General features: G+C 34.8%; 3 protein-coding genes across 5 annotated transcripts in view; 2 read left to right on the top strand and 1 right to left on the bottom strand.

The window, feature by feature from the left end:
- The first annotated feature begins 2036 nt into the window (after positions 1 to 2036).
- Positions 2037 to 5717, top strand: LOC131643790 (uncharacterized). 3 transcript variants are annotated; one of them, XM_058914111.1, is made up of 6 exons: positions 2043 to 2171; positions 2779 to 2873; positions 3285 to 3422; positions 3540 to 3697; positions 3909 to 3975; positions 5330 to 5717. In XM_058914111.1, the coding sequence occupies exons 3-6, from the start codon at positions 3294 to 3296 to the stop codon at positions 5426 to 5428; spliced, it is 453 nt and encodes a 150-aa protein (XP_058770094.1). In that variant the 5' UTR covers positions 2043 to 2171; positions 2779 to 2873; positions 3285 to 3293; the 3' UTR covers positions 5429 to 5717. The 3 variants fall into 3 exon arrangements, with proteins under 3 accessions (XP_058770093.1, XP_058770094.1, XP_058770095.1); XM_058914110.1 differs by lacking the exon at positions 2779 to 2873 and having other exon boundaries at positions 2037 to 2171; XM_058914112.1 differs by lacking the exons at positions 2043 to 2171; positions 2779 to 2873 and adding an exon at positions 2218 to 2362.
- The window catches only part of LOC131643791 (uncharacterized), a 53482-nt gene continuing 28961 nt past the window's right edge, over positions 2040 to 26560 (top strand). The window contains exon 1 of the mRNA XM_058914114.1: positions 2040 to 2171. The gene's annotated coding sequence lies outside the window, so the exon portion shown is untranslated. The remainder of the gene's footprint in view (positions 2172 to 26560) is intronic.
- On the bottom strand, positions 7422 to 8456 carry LOC131643789 (putative bark agglutinin LECRPA3). Its single transcript, XM_058914109.1, has one exon. It carries the CDS (start codon positions 8396 to 8398, stop codon positions 7586 to 7588), a length of 813 nt encoding a protein of 270 aa, XP_058770092.1. The 5' UTR covers positions 8399 to 8456; the 3' UTR covers positions 7422 to 7585.

The raw sequence follows: 26560 nt of genomic DNA on the forward strand, positions 1-26560 counted from the left end.
AAAATATAAAAAAATATACTTTAATGTACATTTTTTACTATCCAATCGGGTTCTTATGTAAAAGACAATATAATTCTAACAGTAATAATGTATTTTGTTTTGAATTATTATAAATTTATAGCAATTTCTTTTCTATTCCATAACTTCCTACCATTATTAGTTTTTTTTTAGTTTTTAATCTTCACTAAAGATATCATAAAAATACTATTTGGAAGGTCCTTGGTAAAATACTTATTATTATTTATCAGTTACTATTTTGATAAATAATGGGTTGACTAATCAATTTTTAAAATATATAAATGTATTAATATAAATGCGTTACAAAAATAACTATTAACTTTTTCCGTTAAGTATATAAAAAAATATACTTTAATGGACGTTTTTTACTATCCAATCAATCTTTATTTAATTTAATTTCTATGCATTCATTATAAATACCTAAAGAAATGATCTTCAATCTCATTCTTTTTTTTCATTTCTCTTTTAAAAACTTTCTCTTCAATTTCATCAACTGACAATGTTAACTATGAATTGGTCAAATATATTATTTGAATTTACATTCTCCTTCATATAGTTAAAGGAAGAATAAGAAATTTATGTAATTTTGAAGATTTTTTTCCTTCTTACTTTATATAGTTCATTTTTATTATCTCATGTATGTGATTTGAATAGTTATAATTTCATTATTTGTTGAATTTTCAGGTTGAATCACATTTTTATGGAGAAAAAAGTTAGTTGGTAAATCACATTTTATTATAATTAAAATTTTGATGGACAAAGGTTAAAAGATAATTAGACTAATATATTACTTGAGTTCATTTTTCCTTTACTATAATTAATTGGAACAATAAAAAAACGGATGGAATTTCTTTATTTTTCCAGGTTGAGTCACATATTTTGTCAGACGATAAAGAGGTGTTGAATCACATTTTTTATCGAGAAAAAGTGAGTTGATAAATCACATTTGGATTGACAAAGGCTAAGGGAGAATTAGGATAATTTATTATTTGAGTTCACTTTTATTTTTCTATAATTAATTGGATGAATTAAAAAAGGTAAGAAATTTCAAGTCCATTCCCTTTTTTGTCTTTGTTTTTTATTTATCTTTTTTAATTATATATCATATAGGAGATTTGATCAATTATAATTTAACTTTTTTATTCAACTTAACTCACATATTGTGTCCGACAATAATGAGAGATTGAGTCACCATTGATTAAAAAATAGAATTTTAATTGGCAAAGTGATTGGATGTGTGAGGAATATTATTCTAGAGATTATAATTATGAAAATAATATATTTATAACTTTTGTTGTTCTTTTGTAAAACGTTAATTTTCAATATTAAATTTATACATGTATATGAATTTTGTGAAACTTATAATTACTTATAAGTGAATGTAATTATATTATATGATATTACTTATAATTAATATATGTGACTATGTTTTGTATTTGGTAAAATAACCTATAATAAAATATTTTTTACAATTTTTTTGAAAATTTAAATTAAGGTAGAATAATTTTTTTATTATGGTGTATTGTAAGGTACACCATATTTTTTCTGTTTTAAAAAATATAATTTATCTTAAAGTATTGTTTGCTTTCTACATATTTTAATAAAAAATTTAAAACAATTAAGTATGTTAAAATTTTGTAACTAAAGTATTTCACTTCAAATTTAAACATTAATATAAAAATTGAACAAGTTGATCTCAATATTTAGTGTATATCTGTCATTCTATTTTTCTTTGCAAATATTTACAAACATGTTATTCTATAATTTAATTTATGTATATAATGTTTTATCATTATTATTAATATCTTTCTACACAATCGTTAAATTTTATAATTTCAAATACTATTAAAATACTTAAAAGAGTTATACTATTTACTGTAAATTCTAACATTTGAACTAAATATCACAGTTTATTATAAAAAAAATGCAACAATTTTGTTAAAACAATTAATTAAAATATATGGTTTTTTTTAATAAATTAATTATCCGCGCGATGCGCGGGTCATTGTCTAGTTTTTCTAAAATATAGTATTTTATTTCGTGTATTCCTCGCGTCGAACTTCGGTCGTCTCTTCCACGGTAGCGCCGCACTTTGCAAACAGCCACGATCGTGAAACTCTCCGTTAGAAGCTTCCGCGCTGCATCAGGTTTCGGTTAGTATTAAGTTTACTGCTATTAACTTTCTTGCTTCTTAGACGTTCCTTCGTATATTCCTCTTTTCAAATCTTAAAGAAATTTTGTTAACTTAGAAGGAAATTTGTTTTTGTGTTTTCATCAAACGCTATATTCCTTCTGTGAAAATGTTCCATAGTCCTTTGCTTTGCAAATAGAGATGAGATGCAAGGTAATTTTAAGCTCCTTTTACCTTCCCTAAAACACCAAAATTACCCCTTAAATTTACAACTTTTATGAATAATTTTAGGTTTTTCAATCAAATTTGAGTTAAGAATCAACCTTAACCTTCTATTGTAGTAGTTTATGCACATTCATGTGTGCCTTAATTTATGAATATTTTATGAGTTGAGTTATTTGTTTTTTTTTACTATATAAATGTTTAAAATTATTATATGTAATTTTTCCCGAAAATTATCAAATAGAGCTGTCATCCCGATTTCCCGATATGCTATTCCGCTATTCCATTTTTGGAGTCATTCGCTCCGCGCCGCTATCCGGGAATGACTACTCGGTGATAATATATATGGATTTGTGATAGTCATTTAAGGGAAACAATATGAATTACAATCACTGTTTAAATTGCAGTCAAGTGTTAATGGAATGGAGGTTAAAAAGTTATGAACTTTGAGAAAAGTCGCAATGCGCTTAGACTTTTGACAAGGATTCTTTTTATTGTTTAGGTAATGGTACTACCCACAGATCATGTTGGATTTTCTTTCTCATCATTGAAATTGTGATATATATAAAACTCAGCCAAAAACTTTCTCATTGTTATAAACATTTGTTACTTGTGAAAGACTTCTCCTAATGGTGATTGTGCATCTCTTATCAAGGAAAAAAACGCCGCAGTCTACAAAATTTGATTGTCATGAACTCCTTAGTTGATATAATATATTGATTTTTGCTTGTGTCATGGTCTAGTTTTAATTTTTTTAGTAAACTTTCATACTTATGAGTTTTAAAATTGAATGTTGATTAGTTGTTTGAGCTTCAATTGTAGTATGAAAACTGAAGTATTGTGTTTGAATGTTTGCATATAAAACATCGGTGAAGAAAAACATTGTCTGACTTCCTTTCATTTTTTGTCGCAGTAAAGAAGAATGAGTAACATGAAAACTTTGTCGCAAAAAAGAGAGGTTGATTCCATCATTAGAGATACCATTGATAAGGTTCTCGTCCTCCGCTTTGGCCGTGTCTCTGATCCTATCTGTCTTAACCTTGATCAAATTGTATGCTTTCCTTTTCTCACTTTTTTAATTTTGTCTTTAAACTCACAACTTTTTCTTTATAATTTTATTTTATTCCCAATTCGAACCCTTTAGTTTGAATTTGTGGTGTTGACACAGCTTTCTAAAGCAGAAAGAGAGGTGTCCAAATTCGCAACTGTCGCACTGGTTGATGTTGACTCCCAGGACATTCAAGTTTATGTCAAATATTTTGACATTACTTTAATTCCATCTATAGTATTTTTCTTCAATGCTCATCACATGAAAATGGATTCTGGGTATGATATTATAACTTCCTTATCTCTTTATCTCTGTTGCAATCTAATTTATAGTTGAACTATGAAACTTTTCACTATCTCTGTTGTACAATTAAATTATGCTATCTAAATAGCTTTAGATGATGTAAATTCAAATGTTGGCTTATGTTCTGACTTGTATGAATCATTTAGAGGGTATGTTTTTTTGATACTTTGTTTTTACTTTATGTAGGACTGCAGATCATACTAAATGGATTGGTGTTTTTCACAAAAAACAAGACTTCATTGATGTGGTAGAGGTACATATCCTTGTTTCCTGGACTAATGTGATTCAGTAGGATCTTATTAGGTTTGAATGATAATGAATTACCTTAACTGTTAATAGCTTATTAAATACAATTTTTTAAGCTAAAGTTGTAAGTATAGAAGTAGATGATGATAATATAAAAACCTAATAATTATGTAGTACAAGCCTGATACCATTTGTTGAGTTTTCTTGTTGATAATAAACCAGCAATAAGGAAAAAAAGTAAACGCACCAACTTTCCGTTGCCTTTTCTCTGATGTAAGATCTCAATCTTGACAACCTTGCTTATATCATCAAACTTTTTCCGCTATGTGAGGTTGGTTACATGAATCTAATAACGCCATATTATCTTTCTCTGTTCCGATTTAGCTCAAGACTCGACCCGTCTTGTTCAGCTTGATAAAAAATCGTCCAGGGAACCTATGCCAATGGTCGTTGAATCCATACAACAGATCCCAAAAGATCCCCTGTAAGATCTCCGCCCGTGAATGTGGTAGAAAAATTGAGGACTATGTAGTGACCCTTCCCTAGCAACATAGAAGAGGGATACCGATAATGCGAATAGAATTGTCGGATTTGAGTATCAAGGAATAGTGATGTCACGCCTCTGACGTCAGACCAATGACATCACTCCTTTAGGGAAGCTAGACTCAATGAAGGTTCTAGCACCGCAGAACCTAAGATGGATCTGCCTTAGAGGGACACTTGATCGGAGCAACCAGAAGGAGCAAAGCTGTCATATCATATCTTGAAGGATCCTATGACATTTGTTCTTTCTCACAGCTCTCCAAAGTAGAAGGTTCTAGGACCCTTAAAACTTTAGAACCCTACTATAATGGTCGAACAAACGCGTCACATCAAGGTAGACATTAATCTAACCCTAAATACCTTTCATTTTCGACCATAATCAACTTGGGTGTCAAAGTATTTGCAAGTACCTTTTCCGTCAAACTGGAGCATAAAGACATTAATACCTTCAACGGGATTAACCATCAGATCTTAGTCTCCACACCTCATTTGTGAACCGGAAAGATCCAAGTCGAATCACTCTCTTATGAAACAAATTCAAAGATAAACCATTTATCTTGTAATTTTCTCTTAATGTATTTTTGGTACTCCTCTTCTTCTAACTATTGGACTTTTTGAATCGATTGCATCTTTTTATAGCAACACCAGTTTAGTATTCTAGTAGTTTGTTTTGTTTGTTTCTGTTTTAGCATATTATTGTAACCTTTTTCCGATAGATATGAAAGTTGACACCAATTTAAGAAGTTAGTATTTTTGGAAATGTTTGCTTCTAAATATTTGTTAGGAATATTCACGAAACTGATTTTACATTTCTACAGACAATTTTTAGAGGAGCGATGAATGGAAAGCTCATTGTGACTTGTCCTCTCCCGACCGAAAGGATACCAAAATACCAATTACTGTACAAAGATGTCTAAACTTATACACCTTGCTGTAGCAGATTGGGGGCAATTTTAGAAGCTCTCTTAACCGTAAATTCATCTCTTCTCCCTATCCATTGAAGAATCAAGCCCCAGGAAAGATCTTAGAGCTTTGATGGACCATCATGATCTCTTCATCATTCTAGTTATATCTCTCTCTTTACTTTTTCATGTGATTTAAGTTTTGCTTTTGATCCGGGATGAAGAATCATTGTAGGATTCTTGTGTAATATGAATTATATTGCTTCAATACTAGTTCCATTTGCTGATTAAGCAATTACTTCTATCTTTCATGCTTTGAATCAATTTTAGATTCAAACTCACAATTTAGAAATTTGGTTTTTGATATGGAATGTGAAGCTGATTGTTATATTTGTGAGCTTCCTAGGGAATAGGGATAGGACTTCATGATTGTTTATTCATAAGAATTCTTTCACGTAATGCTTTTGACCAATCATCATATAATAGACCAACACAAACATGTTCAAAGTCGGCAATGTTGCGAGTTGAACGGACACAGTCTAAATGAAGTTTCAAAATCGGCAATGTTATGAGTTGAACAGACACGGCCTACATTTGGAGTATGTCGATTAGGATCAGGCAATGACAAGATACCATCAACAATTTCTGTACTCAGAAAAATTATTTCAGATTGATCTTCTCTGAAATAGGTGAAATTGAATGAAGCTTTTCCTTGTGAATTGACTTTGTTTGCTAGCAAGAAAAAGATAACAGTGAAGAAGACTAAAACAAAGGATGAAAATAGTTTCTGAGTTGGAAGATTTGAAGAAGATTTGAATCAGAGAAACCCATGGTACTGTAAAGTTTTTGGAGCTATTGGTAGTTAGAGTTGTGAATAAGGATAGTTGGTTTGTCATATTAAAGGTTTAATACATGTTTTAACCCCTTAACTTAATTTAATGTTCCGCTTTAGTCTATTAACTAATAGAAGTTACAAATTAGTCCCTTAACTTCACCTCTCTTATATCTGAATGTTTGTAATTTCCCGAATCACCAACTTAGGGGACCTTTAAAAATAAAATAAGTATAGAGGGAGAGAAGACAACACAAAATTTATCAATGTCAATCGAAATGGAAGCTCAAGGATAGACCTATTCTCCGAAGATAAAACGTTAAGGCTATGTTTGGGAGTTTGGAGGGGAAGAGAGGGGAGGGCTTTAAAAAATAAGAAGAATTGGGTGAAAAGGATAAAAAGATTTTGGGTAGGAGGGTTTTGGAGGGTTTGAGTTTATTCATAACACCAAAAACTCCATAAAATGGGGGAACTCAAAAATTATATTGAATGAGGGTTTTGAAGGGTTTTGAAGGGCTTATATAATTTTTCCAAATATGTTTTAGGTGGTTATAGTATTCTGAAAATAAAAAATTTAGTAATGATAATGACTCTTTTATCATTCTAAACAAAATCATTTTTTTAAAAAATGTCAAATATTTTCTTATATTTTTTTAAAATTTCATTTTTAGAAACCTTCCCCTCCCCTCCAAACTCCTAAACATAGCATAAATGAGATTCCATATAACTTAGGCCTGCTAAGTTTTGCTCTTGAAATTTGTCTTTAAAGTGGTTAATAGCTGATGCTTTCACATCTTTTACTTCTTCTATTAGCGAATCGCCAACTTTTAACACATAAATACCATTGCGCCGAAATCTAGCTTTTATGGAAGCATAAAAAAACTTAGAGTTCTAATCGCCTTCCTTTAGCCAGAAGCATATGGACTTCTGCCTGAGAAACAACTCCCAATATTTATTTTTTGCTAAACAGTTGATTGATCCTCCACTCTCTTACCTGCCTGATCTTGACCCAAAGCAATATCATTCAAGGCTACTAACCGATCTAAAGCATTGAGCTCTTTAATTGCTTTAGAGACTTCTATGTCCAATTTTCCAAAAACCTCATAGTTCCACACTTTCTAAGGAACTTTTAGCTCCTTGAGTTTCTCATAGTTCCATAATATATTTAGCCAAGTATAAATAACATTATTAATTTAAACATAGTACAAACATGGTCTTAAATAAAAAGAAAGAAAACATTCAAACAAAGATGGATAACAAGATAGACACATAGTGTTGTCTTTATTTAGAAAATACTAGCTGTAGTGACCATGCATATGTATACAGCAGAAGAAATGAAATCATGCATCGCTTGCAATAGAATTTGTGGTGCTGTTATTATCTGTCTTCAAAACTGAACCGAAATACCATGAACGAATGTTGTGTAGTTGACGGGATGCTCGTGACGTGGAAGCAGAAAAACCAATCCTAACTGTTTCTGGGAGCATCTCTTTCAAATCAAGAACTTGACCAAGAGTAGTAAATTGGCCATTTTGGTCTGCTAATACAACAGTCAAAGTCTTAGAGATAGAGTCATAGGTGATAGTTACATGAGACAAAGCTTTGTCCGCCCTGTTCCATGGCACCGTCTTCAACGACATTAAACTGTTGAAATTGATTCCAATATGTGAATATTTTGGATCCCATGAATTAACATAATTGTCTAATTCGACACCAACAAAATTATTGAGATCTTTGTTTCTATCAACTATTCCGAGATGCCCACCACTTGAGTTGTTAGGAATTTCAGAATCTGGAGCAAGAAAGAAGACGAAGCCATCAGCAGGTTTTGAATCTCCTACATTTTCAACGTCAAAATAGAATGAAGTTACAAACCTAGCAACGTTGCCAGAGGGACCGTCCCAAATGGGCACGGGTTTTGAATACAAGGCATGGCCAACAAGCAACGTAGAATCATTAGGATCGGTGAGTGCCAAATAGCCATAGTCTGAAATTTTGGCACTCCCTCGAAGGATTATATCTGGTTTATTGTAATTGAAGTTGTTGATGTTAAAGGAAACGCTTTTTTCTGAGTTCACTAACAGAAACCAAGTTGTGAAGATAACTAACACAAGGGAAACTAGTTTCTGACTAGTACTCGGAAAGAAAACCATGGTATTCAGCTTTGATTTTTGATACTAGCTGACTCTAGTTGTTAATGAAAATCAAGAGCTTTGTTACTTGTATTTATACATGTTGCAGAGTCTTATCGAGTTTTTGGAGGTAAATAAATGTCTTATTCAATTATGATTTAATCTAAAAAATACTTTATGAGTATCTATTTATTATTGAGAAAAAAGAATAGTGTCAACCAATCACAATCATGTATCCAATTAAAACACAATTTTAATTTAAAAAAACTAATATGACATGACAAGTGTAAGAATTTTGATTGGTTGTATGTGTAAAGTTAGTTTACACCGTCAGTGTACTACCTTTAAACTCATTTTTATTTACTCAATTTAAAAACCAACAACTGAATAACTCTGGGTTGACAACATAAGAGCGAATATGAATATGGGTAATGGAGTGGCGATTCCCTATGTGGCACCAAAAGTCGTTGATGGGAAAGTTGAAGTAGTCTTGGAGGAAGAAGACATCATATCAAAAATTCGATATTGGGAAACCTCTACGATCATGTATGTAATTGGAGCGGATATGAGTATGCTCGCATTAAAGAATTACATGAGTAAAATGTGGAATTTTGTCACTTTTCCTGAAATCTTCTATCATGATGAAAGATATTTTATCCTAAAATTCAAATCAGAGAGTGATAGAAAATAAGTTATGATGAAGGGACCCTATACTTTCCGAAACATGCCCATGGTAGTATTAGAATGGAGGGATGATTTCTACATGGAGAGATACATGCTAAGAACAATACCAATCTGGGTTAAACTACCTCAATTACCTCTCAAAATGTGGAACCCTAAAAATCTGGGAATAATTGGAAGTGTCGTAGGAAATCCGATGTTTACTAATGAATGCGCAGCGGGAAAATTGCAGGTTACTTACGCTAGAATCCTAATAGAAGTAGAAGGGACGCAGAAACTTTGTGAAGAGATTGAAATAAAGGATCATGAAGAAAAGGCTAGAAAGCAAAGGGTTGAATACGAATGGAGACCTCAGTATCTGACAATGAAGCCGAATTCTCTCTTCATCAATCCTCTTCAAACACATTATTTGTGCTTGATAGAGAACCCCATATTTATGCTATCTTTAACCCAGATAAACCAATTTCTTCTCTCAATCCAAAATATCCAATCTCACCTCCCAGAACATAACCTCCAAAACCTTCTGTTGATGCACTTTTTGAATCAAATAACAAGGTCAGGATAGATTTAGAAGTTCTGAAGGTTGCTCATGCATCCTGTAGCAACCTGCCCTAAAATTGAAGGTTTAGAGTCGCCACCTATTCTGAAGGGCGAATAGAAAACCCTACACAGATATGAGATCGGCGTAAGTTATTATAATCAGGTTGAGGGAAGGTATTAGGCACCCTCAACCCTTTCCTAAAGGCTACATTGTAAAGTTAAGGGTTTATGGCAATATTTATGAGGTTTATAGCTAATGAAATGAAAAGGGTAAAAATTGAGATTTTTAAAATGAATTGAAATTATAGGGGGGAAGACTCGCCTTGTTACCAAGTGCCTACGTATCTCCTTATGGAGAATCAGAGTCAACGTAGTTCGGGCACAGGGTTGTACGCCTTAGAATTTGAATATGAAGGTGTTAACGGTATTTTGAATTACCGTTTCGCAGTTTTGAAAATGTATTTTGAATTACCTTCGTAGTTTCGCAGTATCGAAGAGATGAAAATCTGTAGTGTCGTGGTTTAGTGTGTTTTGAAGGTTTTGGGCGTACAACCCTGGTTTGATATGTCACCGTTAGATGCAATGATCAATAGATTTGATCAGTATAGCTAACGGATTAATGGGGCATTGCTGGTTACTCAGATCGATAGATTCGATCGTCGCGGGCAGCAAATTAAATGTATTTTAAATTATATATTTTTATCTCTCGTCTAATGAGACTAATAGCTTTAGTCGGGTCGAGGAGAGAATTACTCGAGAGTTATTTGAATTATTAATAAACAAATTAATTAAATAAAAATTATTTCTCGTCTACTTGCAACTAATAGGTATGGTCGGTTCGAGGAGAAAATAATATAAACGAACAATTAAACAATTTATTAAAATATAAAATTAAATAATTAATCTTTATTTTATTTTCTACAGGGGGTGTATTTTGTGTATGGGTAATAGTTTAAGGGGTGTTAAAAGCAAATGGACCAGGCCCACTTAGATTATGGTCCGTTGGATAGGGTGTGGTAAGGTGTACGTGACTATGATGGGTGAGCGTAATCAAGGGTCGTCTGATCCAAATCCTACAATTTGCATGCAGTATTGAATGAGGGAGCATGCCAGGCTAATGGTGGGCGCTAATCTAACCAACCAATCTCGTGGCCTATACGTGACCACGTGTCGACCCCTTGTTGGATAAGAAGAGATAACATTATCTCTTCAATCTTCTCAACCACTTCCCCCAAGTCCCTTCGGCCCTCTCTCTTCCCCTTTCAATTATTCTCTCTTCCCTATGATTCTATCTCTTTCCATATTCATACAAGAAATCCCGAAAACCAGTTTCCGACCATCTTCACCACCGCACACCACCCTAAAACCCATCTTCCTTCGTTCTCTCAACCTCAATCGTTAAAAACTCTCCCAAACGAAACACAAACCCAGAAACACCTTCGGCCCCCACCGTAAACTCCCTCGGCACCACCACATTACCCAGTTTTCCGGTTGATATTCAACCGGAAAATTTAACCTTCAACGAATTCAAACCCAGAAAAAACCATAATCACCAAGTTAAGAACCCTAGACCTAAATCTAAACCGAGATTTCCAGAGAATCTAAGATGAATTTGATTGCATGCAAACAACAACACGATTCTTAAGCTAAGTGATTCGGTTTCGATACCTTATGCCTTGAATTTCAGAACGTGTGAGCTCCAAGCCGTATTCTAATCTCTCCTCCCTTCTTCTGTTTGCAGGTATCAATCAGATGCTCACAACCTCAAGCGGATTTGTGTTCGAGCGGCGCCTCCACCTTTTTTCCAGAAAAATCCCCTTTCTTCTGTTCTTCTTTTTGTTATTTATAGACCTAGGGTTAGATCCAATTTAGGAACAATTAGATTGAATTTGATTTAGGTTTTGATTAGGTTTTAGAAAGATTTGATTTATTTATGTTATTGATTTCACGGTTTGTAATATTTGATGAATCAATGAAGGATTTCCTTTAGTTTTCGTTTCTGATTTGTTTTTGATTCGTAATTACTGAAGATTTGATTGGATTAGATTGAAGATTGATTCTGATTTCTGGGCTTGGACCGAGTGTTTAGGGTTGGTTGTTGAAGGGCGGCCGCCGCTGGAGATGGAGGACGCTAGGGTTTGGGGTGTAGAGGAAGATGAACAGGGCCGGGTCGGTTTGACCCGCCTGTTGACCCAACGCCCATTGGGCCTGACCCGGCTCCACATCCAGCTTCTTGCTTCTTTTTTTTCGTTTTTGGCCCAAAATAACAAAAAACAATAAAAACACAAATAATTCCAATTAACTTATCTTATTTAATTATCCAAGCTAAACTAACTATAACTTTAACTAAAAATAGTATATTAAATAATAAAACTGATACTAATATAACCAATAATCCTAAACTAACCAAATAATGTTTATTTAAATGCTGATAATCTTAATGTTAATCTTAATTAATAAAAAATTAATAATAATTTTATAATTAGAGATAGTATTTAATTGGTAAAAAGATACTAAGAAGTGATTAAATGATGAGAAACATATGGGCCCAAAACAAGTTGAAGCTCAAACATTTGCTATTCTCACCCCTATTTATTTTTTAAACCAATTTATACGGAAATTTTATAAGAGATCGAGTTTAATAATAGGTATATTAAACCCTATGGCTCTTAATTTTCAACTCCCTTAATAAATTAAAAGATGCGAATTATAACGGGTAAATTTTGGGGTATGACAGCTGCCCCTATTTAATTACCTTGGATTGAGTGGCGTGAGAATACGTAGGTCTCACGCTTTTCGGATGGAAGAGTTATTAAATAATGGAAGACCCTTAAATGTACCTCGTGCTCGAGTGTGAGAGAAAAGAAACGTTCTACTAAAGTCTGAGTCTTATATAGAGGGGATTTACAATTAGTTGTGTGATCAGCTTGCTTTAGTTCTAGCAAGTTCGTCTGCATCAATAGGAGTCATTTGCCCTGGTTCGGACAAGTTTACCTGCGTAGAATATTATTTTGTAAATGCGTATGCATCATGCGTATGTGAATGACCCCGTTGTTTGTATAATGTAGATGTATGAATGTTTACGCATGTAAATGTTGTATGTATGCACATGAGTGTGTATGTATGATAACTCCAACGTCTTATATCCTTATCACCCATTGAATTTGTTTAACCCTTTTGAGATGTTTGCGAATCCTAGTTCGGATTGTATTTGAAGAGAGATGAAGTAATATCTTACATAAGACTACCTGAAGAGGTTTCCGGAACAAGGTAGATCATTGACTGATGTAAAATGATTAGGCTTTAAACAAAGCTCGGGGGAGAAATGTCTTAGAGAAGACTGAATGAGGAAACTCTTTGAAAGAGCAAGGTATGTCTTTAGAAAAGATTGGGTAATTTTTTTTTTGAAAAATATTACCTAAAGAGGTTGGGATATGATTTAAACAAGATTACCTAGAGAGGCTCCTAAAAAGATATGAAACGTCTTACACAAGACTGGCCTAAAAAGATTCCTGGAAAGGATATGATATCGTCTTAAACAAGACTACAAGGTTAACCTAGATACGTCTCAAACAAGACTGACATAGAAAGACTCCTAGAGAGGATGAAAAAGGTCTTAGCGAAGGCTACCTAGAAAGGTTGATATGCGTCTTGGAGAAGACTACCTTGAAAGGTAAGCAAATCTTTGATTGTTTCTGAATTGCCTTTGAAGAAAGGCTCAGAATGCAGCATCGAAATTGTTAAGATTAAATCGTCGAAAGGATCGTATTCGCACTGTATTTGGATGATGATATCCTTTTGACTCTGGAGTGACCTGAAAAGGCAAATGTTGATTTCATGCAATGTTATGATGCATGTGTCATGTAATGAGATTCTCAAAATAAATGAGAATTATGTAAGTACGACGATCCCATATTGTAGGTTGTAAATAATACAGGCGTAGGAAGGCCAATTACGCAGCAATGCTCCTTGTGTGATACTAGCGTGATTTCCCCGATATCAGAAATTTTGAGAGGCGCACCATTTATCCTGAAGGAAATATCCTTAGAGGGAACTCGGATATTACCGTGTCATGCCACGAACCTGACATGCACTGCCCCAGTATTTGAATTTTTGAAAGATATGCCCCAGTCAATAGGATCCTTGATTGTATGCCCCCGTAATCCTCGAAATTTTTCCCCTGTTTAGGAGAACCCCCTAGATGTGGTTCCCCCATTCCAGAGTCTTTATTAGAAGTGATCTCCTTCGATTAACGAATTTCCCTGATGCTAGGTGTTGATTTGAATGTGAAGCAGATGCTTTTCAGAACTAGTCATGTGTCTTGGCCGTGTCCGATGGACAAAAAATTCGCTAAATACTCAGAATGAGATGATGTCTTCTAGGATATTACCTAAAGAGGTTCCGGGAAAGGATATGAGATTGTCTTGAACAAGACTGTGCTTTAAGCAAAACTCGGGGAGACACGTTTGCAAAGAAGGTCAAAAGGTTCCCATAGGGGATTATTTTAAGGAATGTAGTGTTTTAGACAAAACTCAGGAAAAGACATTTCGAAGAAGACTACCCTAGAAAGGATGGGATACCGCCCTGAAGAAGACTGTACACATGTCGAAGAATTCAGCCTATCACGAGCGAACTAAGCACATTGATGTAAGGCTGCATTTCATCAGAGGAATAGTCGAGCATGGAGAAGTCCATGTGCTGAAGGTTTCGACTGAGGATAATGCTGCTGATATGATCACAAAGTTGCAAGTTTTTCCACTGTATGCAGTTGATAAAACTGCATGAAAAAGTCTAGTTTGTTCCCTTTATGTTCTTAAGTTAGGTCCAACATGGAGATTTGTGAGATATTGGATCGAACTCTAGTATGATCAAAGGGTAGCATCTTGGTTCAACATGATTAAGCATGAAGTCGAAGGTTGTTCACATGCTGGTGTCAAAGATGATAGGGTTGTTAGCATGTTAAATTAGGTTTTAGTGTTTAAACCCTAATTTGTTAAGTTGGCTTGTTTATCAAGTTAGCTTGTATAATGGGCCTTGTGGAAAAAGCCCATTAGTTAGTATGATAGGTTTTATCATAAATATCATACTAGTCTCTCGTCATTGCTCACATTAAATCCTAATTTAGGGTCAGAGAGGTTATTTGTTATTCTTGTAAACTTGTAAAAGATTAGAAGTTATAACCAATTATTGTGTTCTTCTTCTTCTTCCGTGTTTTTTATTCGTTCTTTGTTTTATACTTTTTTATTAGTATTGATTTCACAACATCTTGCATTGAGTCACATTGTTTTTATGTGAAAATGTAGAATTGTGTGAATTGTGGGGAAAGATTGCAATTTGTGAAAATGTGAAGTGTGATTATATTCTTGAAAATAGTATTATGATAGAGTGATGTTTTGTATGTGAATTATATGAAGTGTGGTGAATTCCTATTGTGTATGTATGTCATTTTTTTATATTATTATATAATTTCTATAATGATGTGAATTTCATCCCTTCTGTTGGAATGATGTTTTATTAGATAGAAACAAACATAGGTGGATACCATCGAGTACGATGGGCGTGAGGGGTGCTAATACCTTCCCCTTGCGTAACCGACTCCCGTAGCCAGATTCTCTAGTCGCATGACCCTGTTCCTTCCTTTGTTAGGTTTTCTGATATTCCTTTTTCTTATGGGATAAATATATTGGTGGCGACTCTGTTCTTTTTTTCGCGAGCGTGCGACGCTATCAAATACGCTAACATAAGGAATTAAAATAATATTTGAATGTATACAGAATCAATGCTAGTTATTTATGCATTTTCGAATGGAATATTGTCCATTGTGACATTTTAATTAAATGATAAAAATATTTTACCGCATACTTTTCTTTATATTTAAGAAATTTTAATTTTTTTTAGTTAAATCAGCCAATGCATATATATTTTTAATTATGATATTTAATGGGATTCCCATCTTATTTGTGTTTTCCAAGCTTTTTTGAGTGAGATATTAATCATGTCCAAATGTCATTCTTGTTAGTTGTTTGATGAATTAAATTCTATGTCCCATGTACTTTTTGTTATTTTTTTTTTCATAATTTTTTTCTTAATTAAAAGTAATAAATCAAACTAATATTACATAAATTATAAAAATGTCATACACTTAGCAATCAAGTTTTACTTGTAGAAATATAACATAAAATTTATCCTCTAACTTGTCAAATCTTGTCATTAGATAAATTTTTTTTAATTTAATATTCTTTTAAAAATACACTATTTTGAAAATATCTGTCACATATATTTAATTATTTAATGTGCGCATGTTAACTCGTTAAGAACCATGGTCAGTGGTAGCTATATGTCAGAAATTATTATAAAAAAGAAGTTGGCATTGGACCCAAGTTTATTTATTATTCACTGTTTTCTGGCCACAACTATATATGGTCATAAAATTATTCAACTCTTTAAAAGACTAGTACTTCAATATCTGAAACTGAAAGAACGTTCATGTGTTAAATGCGAAATAATATATATATATATATATATATATATATATATATATATATATTAATGAACTTTTTGGTCCCACTAAATATTTCAGATTTGTTTTTAGTTCCTCCAAAATATTGCTTTAAGAAATCGTCCCTTCAAAATTTTTCGTCTAAACTATTGGTCCCTAAAGTCAAATTTGCTAGAGATTAGCTGCGACTTTAGCCACCGATTAACTACGAGATTTGACGTTAGGAACCAATAGTTCGGAAGAAAAATTTTGAATGAACGATTTTATGAAAGAAAATTTTGAAGAGATTAAAAACGAAACTTGAAATATTTAAACAGACGAAAAAATTTATTAACAATATATATATATATATATATATATATATATATATATATATATATATATATATATATATATATATATATATATATATATATATATATATATATATATATATATATATAGGTGATGCACGACAATGTAAAAGAGTTTTACACTGTCAACCAATCACGATCATGTATTCAAACAAATTATATTGTTATTTTCAAATTATTGAGATGATATAACAGAATAATATATTTTTATTGGATAATAATGTAAAAATTACGTTAATATGAAATGAAAAAATAAATCTAAATTGTGATGTTAGGGATTGAGTTCTGCATCAAATTTATTGAGTTCAACTACCACTTATCAATTAAATCAACCTACCCTCTTTCAAAATAAATAAATGTTTAATATCTTCAAATGTAAAATAAGTAAAGATATCATATCCATCTCTTCTGATGAAACCAAGTTAGGTAATCTGTCATCTAAAAAAGCAACATTTATTTTTATCACTAGTTTTGATTCACAGTTTGAATTAGCATTATCCCATTAAGATTTTCGGCTTAAATTCCTAGTCTTAGGGCTAGGGGCCTTGGTTTTGGTGTGGTTTTCTAGTTCTTCTGTGTTGATCTTGTAAGTTTACCTATCTTTTAACATGGCGATGAACAATGGAGGGTGGACTGTTGTTCGTAAGAGTAACCTAAGGAGAACTATCGCTAGGGGCTCTTATTGGAATGCTGGGAGGGGTAAGGAAGCTCTAAGTACTGAAGAAGTTTCGAACATATTCATTACTAACTTCCATGAAGACTTAAGCGCGAAGGACCTCTTTGAGATATTCAAAGGATATGGTCTGGTCATGGAAGTGGCAATACCACCAAAAAGAGATAAGCAAGGTAAGAGATACGGTTTTGTAAGATTTAGAAAGGTAGACAATGCAAGAGATTTAGCAGTCAAGTTGGATAATATCTTTATCCGAGGTAGGAAACTGTATGCAAACATCCCTAGGTTCAATAGAGAAAAAAGGGAAGTTGGAGCTGTAAAAAAACCCAAGATTGGGTCGGATAACAAGAGACCTGGAGATGGATTTTTCACAGATAGAGGTGGTCGAACCAACTTGCACGTAAATAACCTAAAAATAGTAGAGAACTCGTATGCAAATGTGGTAAAAGGAAGAGTTATGGAAGGGCAAGGGAAGAGCCTTACCTCTCGAGAGAAGGTTAAGGAAAAAAACAACATAGGATGGTGTGATACAGTAAAGCTGCCGAGATTTGCACATCTACAAATTAATGTGGAAGAAGAGGATCTTAAAAGATTTGTAAAGGCGTTTGTTGGAGTGGTGGAAAAGCCAGGAATGACTTACAATATTCAAAATGCATTACATTCTGAAGGGCATTTTAAGATCAAAGCCACTCCTTTGGGGGCTAATCTGTGCTTGTTAGAGGAACAGGAGGAGGGTGAAATTAAGGCATTAGTTGAGGAAGACAAGGAATGGGTAGAACAATGGTTCTCTGAAATCCATCCTTGGTCCTCAAAGGATGTTGACAATGAAAGAGTAACGTGGATGAGATGTTATGGGCTGCCTTGCCATGCATGGAACCCGAAAGTTTACGAATTCATATCCAGCACGGTAGGGGTTTATGTTTGTGCAGATGAAGAAACAAGGGAGCATAGAAGAATGGATGTTGCAAGATTCTTGGTGAGGACCAAATATTCCCTCGTGTTAAATGAAACCATTAACGTGGAGATTAATGATCATATATTTCGCATAAAGCTGGTGGAGGATATGCACGGTCCTAAACGTATAATCATCCCTGAAGGTAATAACAATGAAAATCTTTCTGGAGATTCAAGTTCAGAAAGGGAATCTGAAGATGATGGAGTGGAAAGCGCGTGGAGCGAAGATGAGCAGGGCGAGTGTGGGGAAGGGGAAGGTGAAGGAGAAGGAGAAACTCATGGGGGAAAGGAAGTTGCGATTCCAGTACTTTCTAAATCAAAAAGCAGTAATAAGGTAATAGGTAGGGTAGGATCGGCGGATGTAAGTCTGGTTGCAGACAGTTTGGATGGAAAGGTAATATTTGGGAGTTCCCAGAAAGTGGTGTCAGAGAAAGTAAAAAGTAAACCAAAAGACAAGCAAAGAATTAATGTTGATAGGACTGGTAAGGCCATTGAAACGGAGATTGAGTCAACGGCTGTTGCAAATAAGGAGGTTAGGTCTTTTGAAGTGGGGCTTAAGTGTGTCGGTTTGCAAAACAAGGTTATTGTGGTCCAAGACAAATCAGACACAATTTCTTGTTCACAAGTGGGCCTCCATGGCCCATCTCATATTTCAAAACCCAATAGAAAAAAGGCTTTGGTGGACATATACGAAAATCTGAAAATTCCGTATGCCCCATCGTATTTCACCACTCTTCTCCAATCTCAAATTAGCCCTATTCTGAAACCACAACCATCATCTCCCCAACCACAAATGTTAGGCGATGCATGTATACAAGAAACTTCGTGCAATTCTGGGGAATCGATAGCAGACTCGGGGATTAGAAGTGGTAATAGGAGAATATGGAAATCAATCGAAAGTGTCCCAAAGAAGGTGTGGAACACAATCAAGGAATTGGGGATTGATGGTGACGAGGACGACGAGGTCTTTGAAGCAGTTATCCGAAAGATGGAGGAAAGTAGTAGACGTTGTGCAGTAGGTGAGAAGGAGAAAGCAGATGTGTCCCAATGATTATCGCAACATACAACATAAGGGGGAGTGGAAATACGATGAAACAAAAACGTATTTCTCAGACAATTAGGAGAATTAATCCACAAGTCATGTTCATACAAGAAACCAAGGTAGTGAAGATGTCGGAACAAGTGGTATGGAGGTTGTGGGGCTCGAAAGACTGTGAGTGGTCGGCGAAAGAAGCAGAAGGAAGATCAGGTGGGATCTTGACAATGTGGAGGAAAGGTACAATCTGCCCAGAATTCACTTTTGCTGGAAAGGGCTTTTTGGGGATAAAGGCGACCTTCAACTGTCAGGTTCTTTATTTCATCAATGTCTATTCAGCTTGCAACTTATCTGATAAAAGGGAAACGTGGATGGAAATTATGCGCTGGAGGAATAAATTAGAGAATGATGAATGGGTGGTCGGGGGAGATTTCAATTCTGTCAAAAATAGGGAGGAAAGGAGGGGAATAGCGAATCACAGCAGGGGCGCTGAGATGGAAGATTTTAACTGTTTCATTGATAACATGGAATTGGTAGATCTGCAAGTTTCGGGGAGTTTATTCAGCTGGATAAAACCAAACGGAAAGGCAGCTAGCAGACTTGATCGCATAATGTTAACAGAAGGATTGATTTCAAAATGGGATATAGTGGCTCAGCAGGTTGGGCAAAGAGATGTCTCAGATCATAAACCAATATGGACGAAATCAAACACTCAAGATTGGGGGCCGAAAACCTTTAAAGTGCTAAGGTGTTGGTATGAGCATGAGGAATTCCATAGTTTTATTCAGAAGGAGTGGAGTTCGAAGGTAATAAAAGGCAGTCCTGCTTTCATTATCAAAGAGAAATTCAGACTCTTGCGTGGAGGAATTAGAAATTGGAACCATAACGTATTTGGTAAGGTGGATCTGAAGATAGATGAGATTGTGGAAGAACTGAATATGTTGGAAGAAAAGCTGCTAACTCCTAATGCTAGGCTTGAAGAATCTGACTTTGCAAATAGAAGGATGTACCAGGAGAATTTTTGGCAGAAGCTTCATATCAAAGAGAGTATCATACAACAGAAAGCAAGTCATAATTGGGCAAAAGAAGGGGACAAAAATACTAGGTTTTTCCATGCAACATTAAAGGCTAGGTATAGAAGCAATTACATCGGCTCAGTAAAGAATTCTGTTGGATCGATTGTGGAATCGGTGAAAGAAGTGAAAGAAGTTGTCAAAGAATTCTTTAAAGAGAAATTTAGCATGACAAACAGCCCAAGGCCCTGTTTTCGATCTCCTTTAAATCATAAACTCTCTGTCCAGGAAAGTAAGAGTTTGGAAGAGCCTTTCACTAAGGAGGAAATTCAACTAGCAGTATTTGAAGGCAACGGTGACAAATGCCCAGGGCCAGATGGGTTTAATCTGGATTTCATTAGGAATTGTTGGGATATCGTGGGAGAGGAGATTGTGGCATTCATTCAGGAATTTCACAAAGGTGGTAAGCTCCCAAAAGCTATCACAGCATCTTTTTTAGCTTTGGTCCCGAAATGTGAAAATCCCATGAACTTAGAAGAATACCGCCCAATTTGTCTGATTACTGGCCTGCATAAACTTCTCTCTCGATTACTGGCAGCAAGATTGAGAAAGGTTATAGACAAATTAATTTCACCCAATCAAACGGCATTCGTGCCGGGTAGACAGATTCTTGACGGCGTTTTGGTTACAAATGAAATTCTGGATTATGCAAAAAGAAATAAGCAAGAGTGTCTAGTTTTTAAAGCTGACTTTGCTCAAGCGTACGATTGCGTAGATTGGAATTATTTGAGGAGTATGCTAAGAGGCATGGGGTTTGGTGTGAGATGGATGTGCTGGATGGAAGCTGTCGTATTCTCAAGCTCGATGTCTGTTGTAGTTAATGGGAGTCCAACGGCGGACTTTCTAGTATCGAAAGGTTTGCGCCAGGGTGATCCATTATCACCGTTCTTGTTTACAATTGTGGCAGAAGGATTGGCATGTTTGATGAGACAAGCAACTCAAAGAGGATTGTACAAGGGGTTTAAGATTAAGGAAGCTGTAGAGTATAGTCTACTACAATTTGCTGACGATACGATATTATTTGGCGACGGCTCATGGCAGAATCTGTGGACCCTTAAAGCCATGCTAAGAGGGTTTGAAATGGTATCCGGGCTGTCACTAAATCTGAAAAAAAGCAAGTTATATGGTGTAGGAATTGATGACTATAGATTGGGGGCTGCTGCATCTTTCCTGGGATGCAAAATTGAGAGAATTCCTTTTAAATTTTTGGGACTTACTGTTGGAGGGAACCATAGACGGTTAGACTTTTGGAAACCGGTTGTAAATTCAATGAGACAGAAACTATCTTCATGGAAGGGCAAACTAGTATCAATTGGTGGCAGAGTAACTATGATTAATAGCATTATCTCGAATTTGCCGAGTTACCATTTTTCATTCTTTAAAATACCAAAGAAGGTGGCAAAAGAAATAATAGCTATACAAAGAAATTTCCTGTGGAGTGGAGTGGGGGAAAATAAATCGATTGCGTGGATAGCTTGGCAAGAGGTGTGTAAACCAAAGGAAGAAGGCGGCTTGGGCATTAAACATATAGTAAAGTTCAACAAGGCTTTAATGTCAAAATGGATTTGGAGATTTTTAAGTGAAGAAAAGTCCATATGGAGTGGTGTGTTGGAAGGAAGGTATGGAAGTGTGAGAAATAGAATATGGGGAGGTCAAGAGCCTATTTCAATATCAATGGAATCTCTATGGTGGAGAGACCTTATGGAGATGTGTGGGGAGGAGGGAGGTGCAATGAAGAAAATCAATTCCAGATTAGGCGATGGACACTCCATTCTGTTTTGGAAAAGTAAATGGTTAGGGGCAGAGGCTTTGTATCTTCAGTTTCCAGCTCTATTCAATGAGATTTCTTTCAAACATATCTCTGTTCTTGAGGCTGGCTTTTGGAAGGATGCAACGTGGGAATGGAAGCTTATAAAAGGAGAAGAGGTGTTGGGGAGGGAGGCATCGCTGGAGATCAGGGAACTGCTTCACTGTTTGGGCGGTATTTTCCCTAAGGTAGGTATTAAGGACCGTCACGTATGGCCTTATGAGAGCTCCAATTGCTTCAGTGTGAAATCATGCTATATTTTGTTCAATCAAAATTCTGTTGTGGTGCCTTCGGTTGGTCTAATGGAGAGCCTTAGATGTAATTGGAAAGCGGCATTGCCTTCAAAGGTGCAGATCTTTGGATGGAGACTGCTAAGAGACAGGATCCCAACTAGGCGACAACTTCTTAATAGGAATATTATATCTCTTCAGCAGGAAGTGAGGTGAGTCTTTTGTGAAGGTCAGATTGAAGACTCAGGGCATATTTTTCTGCAGTGCCCTATGTTAGTATCTTTGAAGTGGAGAGTCTTTTCGTGGCTGGAAATTCAATTGCCTACAGTAGAAGATTGTTGTGAATTTTTGTTGGTTTGGACTGAACAACTGCAGGGTTCCATGAAGAACAACATTGCTGCTGCCATTTGGTTAACATTCTGTTGGTGTATTTGGAAGGTAAGAAATGAGATTATATTCACCAATGCAAAGTTGGATATAGATGAACTATACTACAATATTGTTTGGTATTCCTGGTGGTGGTTATCATCAACTTCAAAGCTTAGGTGTAATTTCTATGAGTGGTATAAAAACCCTCTTCTTTGTACACATTGTTAGTTCCTTTGTTGTTTAGTCACTCTTCTTTTCTTGTATTCGGGTTGGTGTATCCCTAGTACTCCTAATCATAATACAAGAGTTGCTTATGAAAAAAAAAAAAATATATATTCTAAAACAATTATTAAAATTTAGAATCTAGTTAAGTGTATTTTTTATGATTCGAAATAACAAATTATATTTTAATTTCATTTTTGATAAATTTTCAGAATATTTTTTCGAAGATAAATAGTTTTCATTTTCTAAAAAATTATATATATATATATATATATATATATATATATATATATATATATATATATATATATATATATATATATATATATATATATATATATTCAGAAAAAATATATTTTTGGAATAAAAATATCTTTTAATTTTTTTGAATTTTCACTATTTGTTTTCATTCTTCTTTTTATGTGAAACTAATTCATATAATTAAATAACTTTATAAAAAAAAATTGTTCTTAATCGATTTTAATTTAAATTAAAATTATTTAAATTAAATAAATAAATTTATTAATTATTTAAATAATTCAATTTTTTAGGTTCCATGCAATTCACTTTAATAATATAGTTTGGTTAACCATATTTTTCACACTCCTATAATGTCATCAGTCTTACAACAAACTAAAAAAACTTATTTAAAATATACCTTACATATACAAATAAATTATAACTGGACTTGTGTTATGATAAAAGGAAATGCTTCCAAGAAGATTAAAAGTCTTAGATCTCAACAATACTATCTATACAAGCCACATGATAAGGCGTAGAGCCCACTGTAGCCATTAACCACAAATAGTGCATATATAACAACCTTAGCTAAGTATTTATAGCCAAGAGCTTGTCAAAGATTATAAACTTTCACTACCAAAAAAACAAAATTTGGAGACGGTAAACACACTAAAATTTTATAACAAATCTATTTAGTGACAGGTTTAGTAACCTATTAATATCCCTACCAAATTTTAATGTAACAAAATATTTGTGAAGGATTTCAAATTCCGTCACAAATAAATATAAAATAAATTGTCACAAACCTTATTATTCAATCACTACATTAAAAAGAAATTCACCTTTGTGAGTGTATTTTTATCAATAATTTCTTAAAATTATGAGAGAGAAAGTTAGAGAGAGTGTGCCTTAGGGTTTGAGTTTTGATAGAGTTTCTTCATGGTTCTTCCAACAATGCAATGAGACGTGGAATGAAAAACGGTAAACAGGAAATTAGGAAGGGTATCAGCAGGGAGATGGGATATCACGAAGAACGACAACGAAGGAGAATGCAGTCTGACGACAACTTTCTTCATCACTGAGTTCGCAGAATGTTGAAGAGCCAAGGATTTGTATTATGAGTTTAAAAAATTAGGCGCGATCGACGAAATTGTAATACAACTAAAGAAAGATTGGAGAGGGAAGAAATATGATTTTGTGAGGTTTGGTAATGTCGAATATGAGAGGATGCTGGATGTGAAGTTAAACAACACTTGGCTTGAAGGGAGGAAGTTATGTGCGGATATTTTTAAGTATAAGAGAAAGGTGGTCATTAATGGCAATTTAGTGGCAGACGGACTAAAGAAAGGAGGTGTAGGTCAACAGGTATCAAGTAAGGGAGGTAGCATAGGGGCTGTAGTATCTGATCCTTCGAGGATCAACGGTGGACAAGCCCAGGTGAAGAGTTTTGTAAAGGTTCTGAGAGGAAAGAATGAAGATGGAGAGAAGGTAACGAATGAAGCGTGCAAATCCTTCATATTCAATTCGTCGAAGGAAGACAAATCGAAGTTTAGGAAGGCAATGATGAGGGTAGTGATTTCTCCTGGACTGGATTACGATGTTAGGCAAAGTCTGATTGAGGAAGGCATATTCTCAGTTCAAGCAACACCACTAGGGCTTAATCTCTTCCCTGTTAGAGGAATCCGTAGAGGGGGAATTACAGTTGCTTCTTGATGCTGGGGGTGATTGGAAGAAAAGATGGTTCAAGGAGTTGAGAGGGTGGAAACCATCGGATGTTGAATGCACCAGAGCAGCTAGGATATCTGTCTTCGGAATACCTTGTGATGTGAGAAACAAAAATTTTCTTGATACTTTGCTTTCTGACGTAGGGTCAATTGCTAACTTTTACTTTCTGGAATCTAAATCGGAGAGGCTGGACGTTCTCTCATACATGGTGTTCACTAAGGAACTGGAAACTATCAGGAGTAAGGTGAATGTTTTCCTAGATGGAGGGTGGATAGATATGTGGATAATAGAAGAAGCTTCGGTCAGAACTGAAGTCCCATATTATTTTGATGGTGATGATCGATCAACTAGTGACATGGAAGAAAGTTCTTCTTCATCGGAGATGGGAAGCAGGGCATAGGAAAATCTAGAAACAAAAGGGCTTTCTTGTCGTGTAGGGTCCCAAGGAATGGTTGATGGTGACTTTCCTGTGCCTTCCAGCAAAAGGGAAGGAGACTCAGATAGATATGATGATGGCTCTGAAGGCATTAAATGCATTACCATGAATATGAAAAAGTCAGCATCGAGCCCCGTTCTTCATAGCTCCTCAGACAACATTTCTTTCATTTCCTCAAGCAATGTAGCCTACATAGTAGAGTATGCTAGTAACTTTATAACTGGTAATGAGGTGGCAAACAATTCGGGACCAGCTGGCATTTTTACTAACAACTTTAATTCGAACGAAAAAAAGGAGTTTAGTGAGGAGCCTTTTGGTATTGGGTCTGGGCCACGTTTAGTTTTCGGCCCAGTTTCAAACACAAGAGGAAATTGGGTTTGTAACAAAGTCATCGAAGGAGAAAAGAGGGAGAATGCATCGTTGGCCAGTGAAACGAGAAACTACAGGTTAAATTTTGATGAACAATGTAGCAAATTGAAAAACTCAAAAAAGGTGAGGAAGAAGATGAGGGAGATTCTTGATCTAGGCTTAAAGGTGGAGAATTTTGTTTATCCGGTTGAAAGTCGTTTCACTCTACACCAAGGACTGCCTCTTCTAATACCAGGTTCTAATTCTCATATTGTCAATAAAGATAGTAACTCTACTGACACTCATCTTTCTTGCGATTCCCTTACCCATTCTAATGTTAGAAATTGTAATAATAGAATAGCAAATGGGGTGATGGGTAAAGCGGCTGTGGGGTTATGGAATTCTATGACTAGATTGGGTATAACCAATAAGTCAGATGAATTTGATCCGATTGCTAGGTTATAGGAATTATAGAGAAGGGATCATGGAGGTAAGAAGGTTACGGAGGGGAAAACTAATAGTTATACGTGATAATTTTCTCTCTTAACATAAGAGGAGGGGGAAATAGTGCTAAGAGGAAGAAAGTTAGCTACAATATTCAAAGAGGGGACGTGGACATCAATTTTATTCAGGAGACCAAGCTTTGTGGCTTGAAGATGGATGTTATCAAGGAGTTGTGGTTAAATGATAACGTGGAGTGGTCTTTCATGGATACGGTTGGTGCATCGGGTGGTTTGTTAATTATGTGGAGAAGGGACCTTTTTTATTTGATGTTTAGCTTCAGAGGAGAGCGTTATTTGGGGCTGTGTATGGAGAAGGATGGTAAACTGATTTACTTTGTTAATGTCTATGCTTCTTGTGATAATACTAAGAGGAAGAACACATGGAAGAAGCTTATTTCATTTAAAACAACAATATGCAGGGTTCTTGGTGCGTCGGGGGGGGGGGGGACTTCTATTCTAAATCCTCAGTGGAGGAAAGAGTGGGAATTTCCAAT

Source organism: Vicia villosa, linkage group LG1, assembly GCF_029867415.1.
Source record: "Vicia villosa cultivar HV-30 ecotype Madison, WI linkage group LG1, Vvil1.0, whole genome shotgun sequence".
Taxonomy (NCBI): domain Eukaryota; kingdom Viridiplantae; phylum Streptophyta; class Magnoliopsida; order Fabales; family Fabaceae; genus Vicia; species Vicia villosa.

Coding starts and splice junctions, on each gene's coding strand:
- LOC131643790 (XM_058914110.1), top strand. CDS start 3,294: ATGAGTAACATGAAAACTTTGTCGCAAAAAAGAGAGGTTGATTCCATC. Junction 3,423..3,539: donor GTCTTAACCTTGATCAAATT/GTATGCTTTCCT, acceptor GTGTTGACACAG/CTTTCTAAAGCAGAAAGAGA. Junction 3,976..5,329: donor ACTTCATTGATGTGGTAGAG/GTACATATCCTT, acceptor ACATTTCTACAG/ACAATTTTTAGAGGAGCGAT.
- LOC131643789 (XM_058914109.1), bottom strand. CDS start 8,398: ATGGTTTTCTTTCCGAGTACTAGTCAGAAACTAGTTTCCCTTGTGTTA.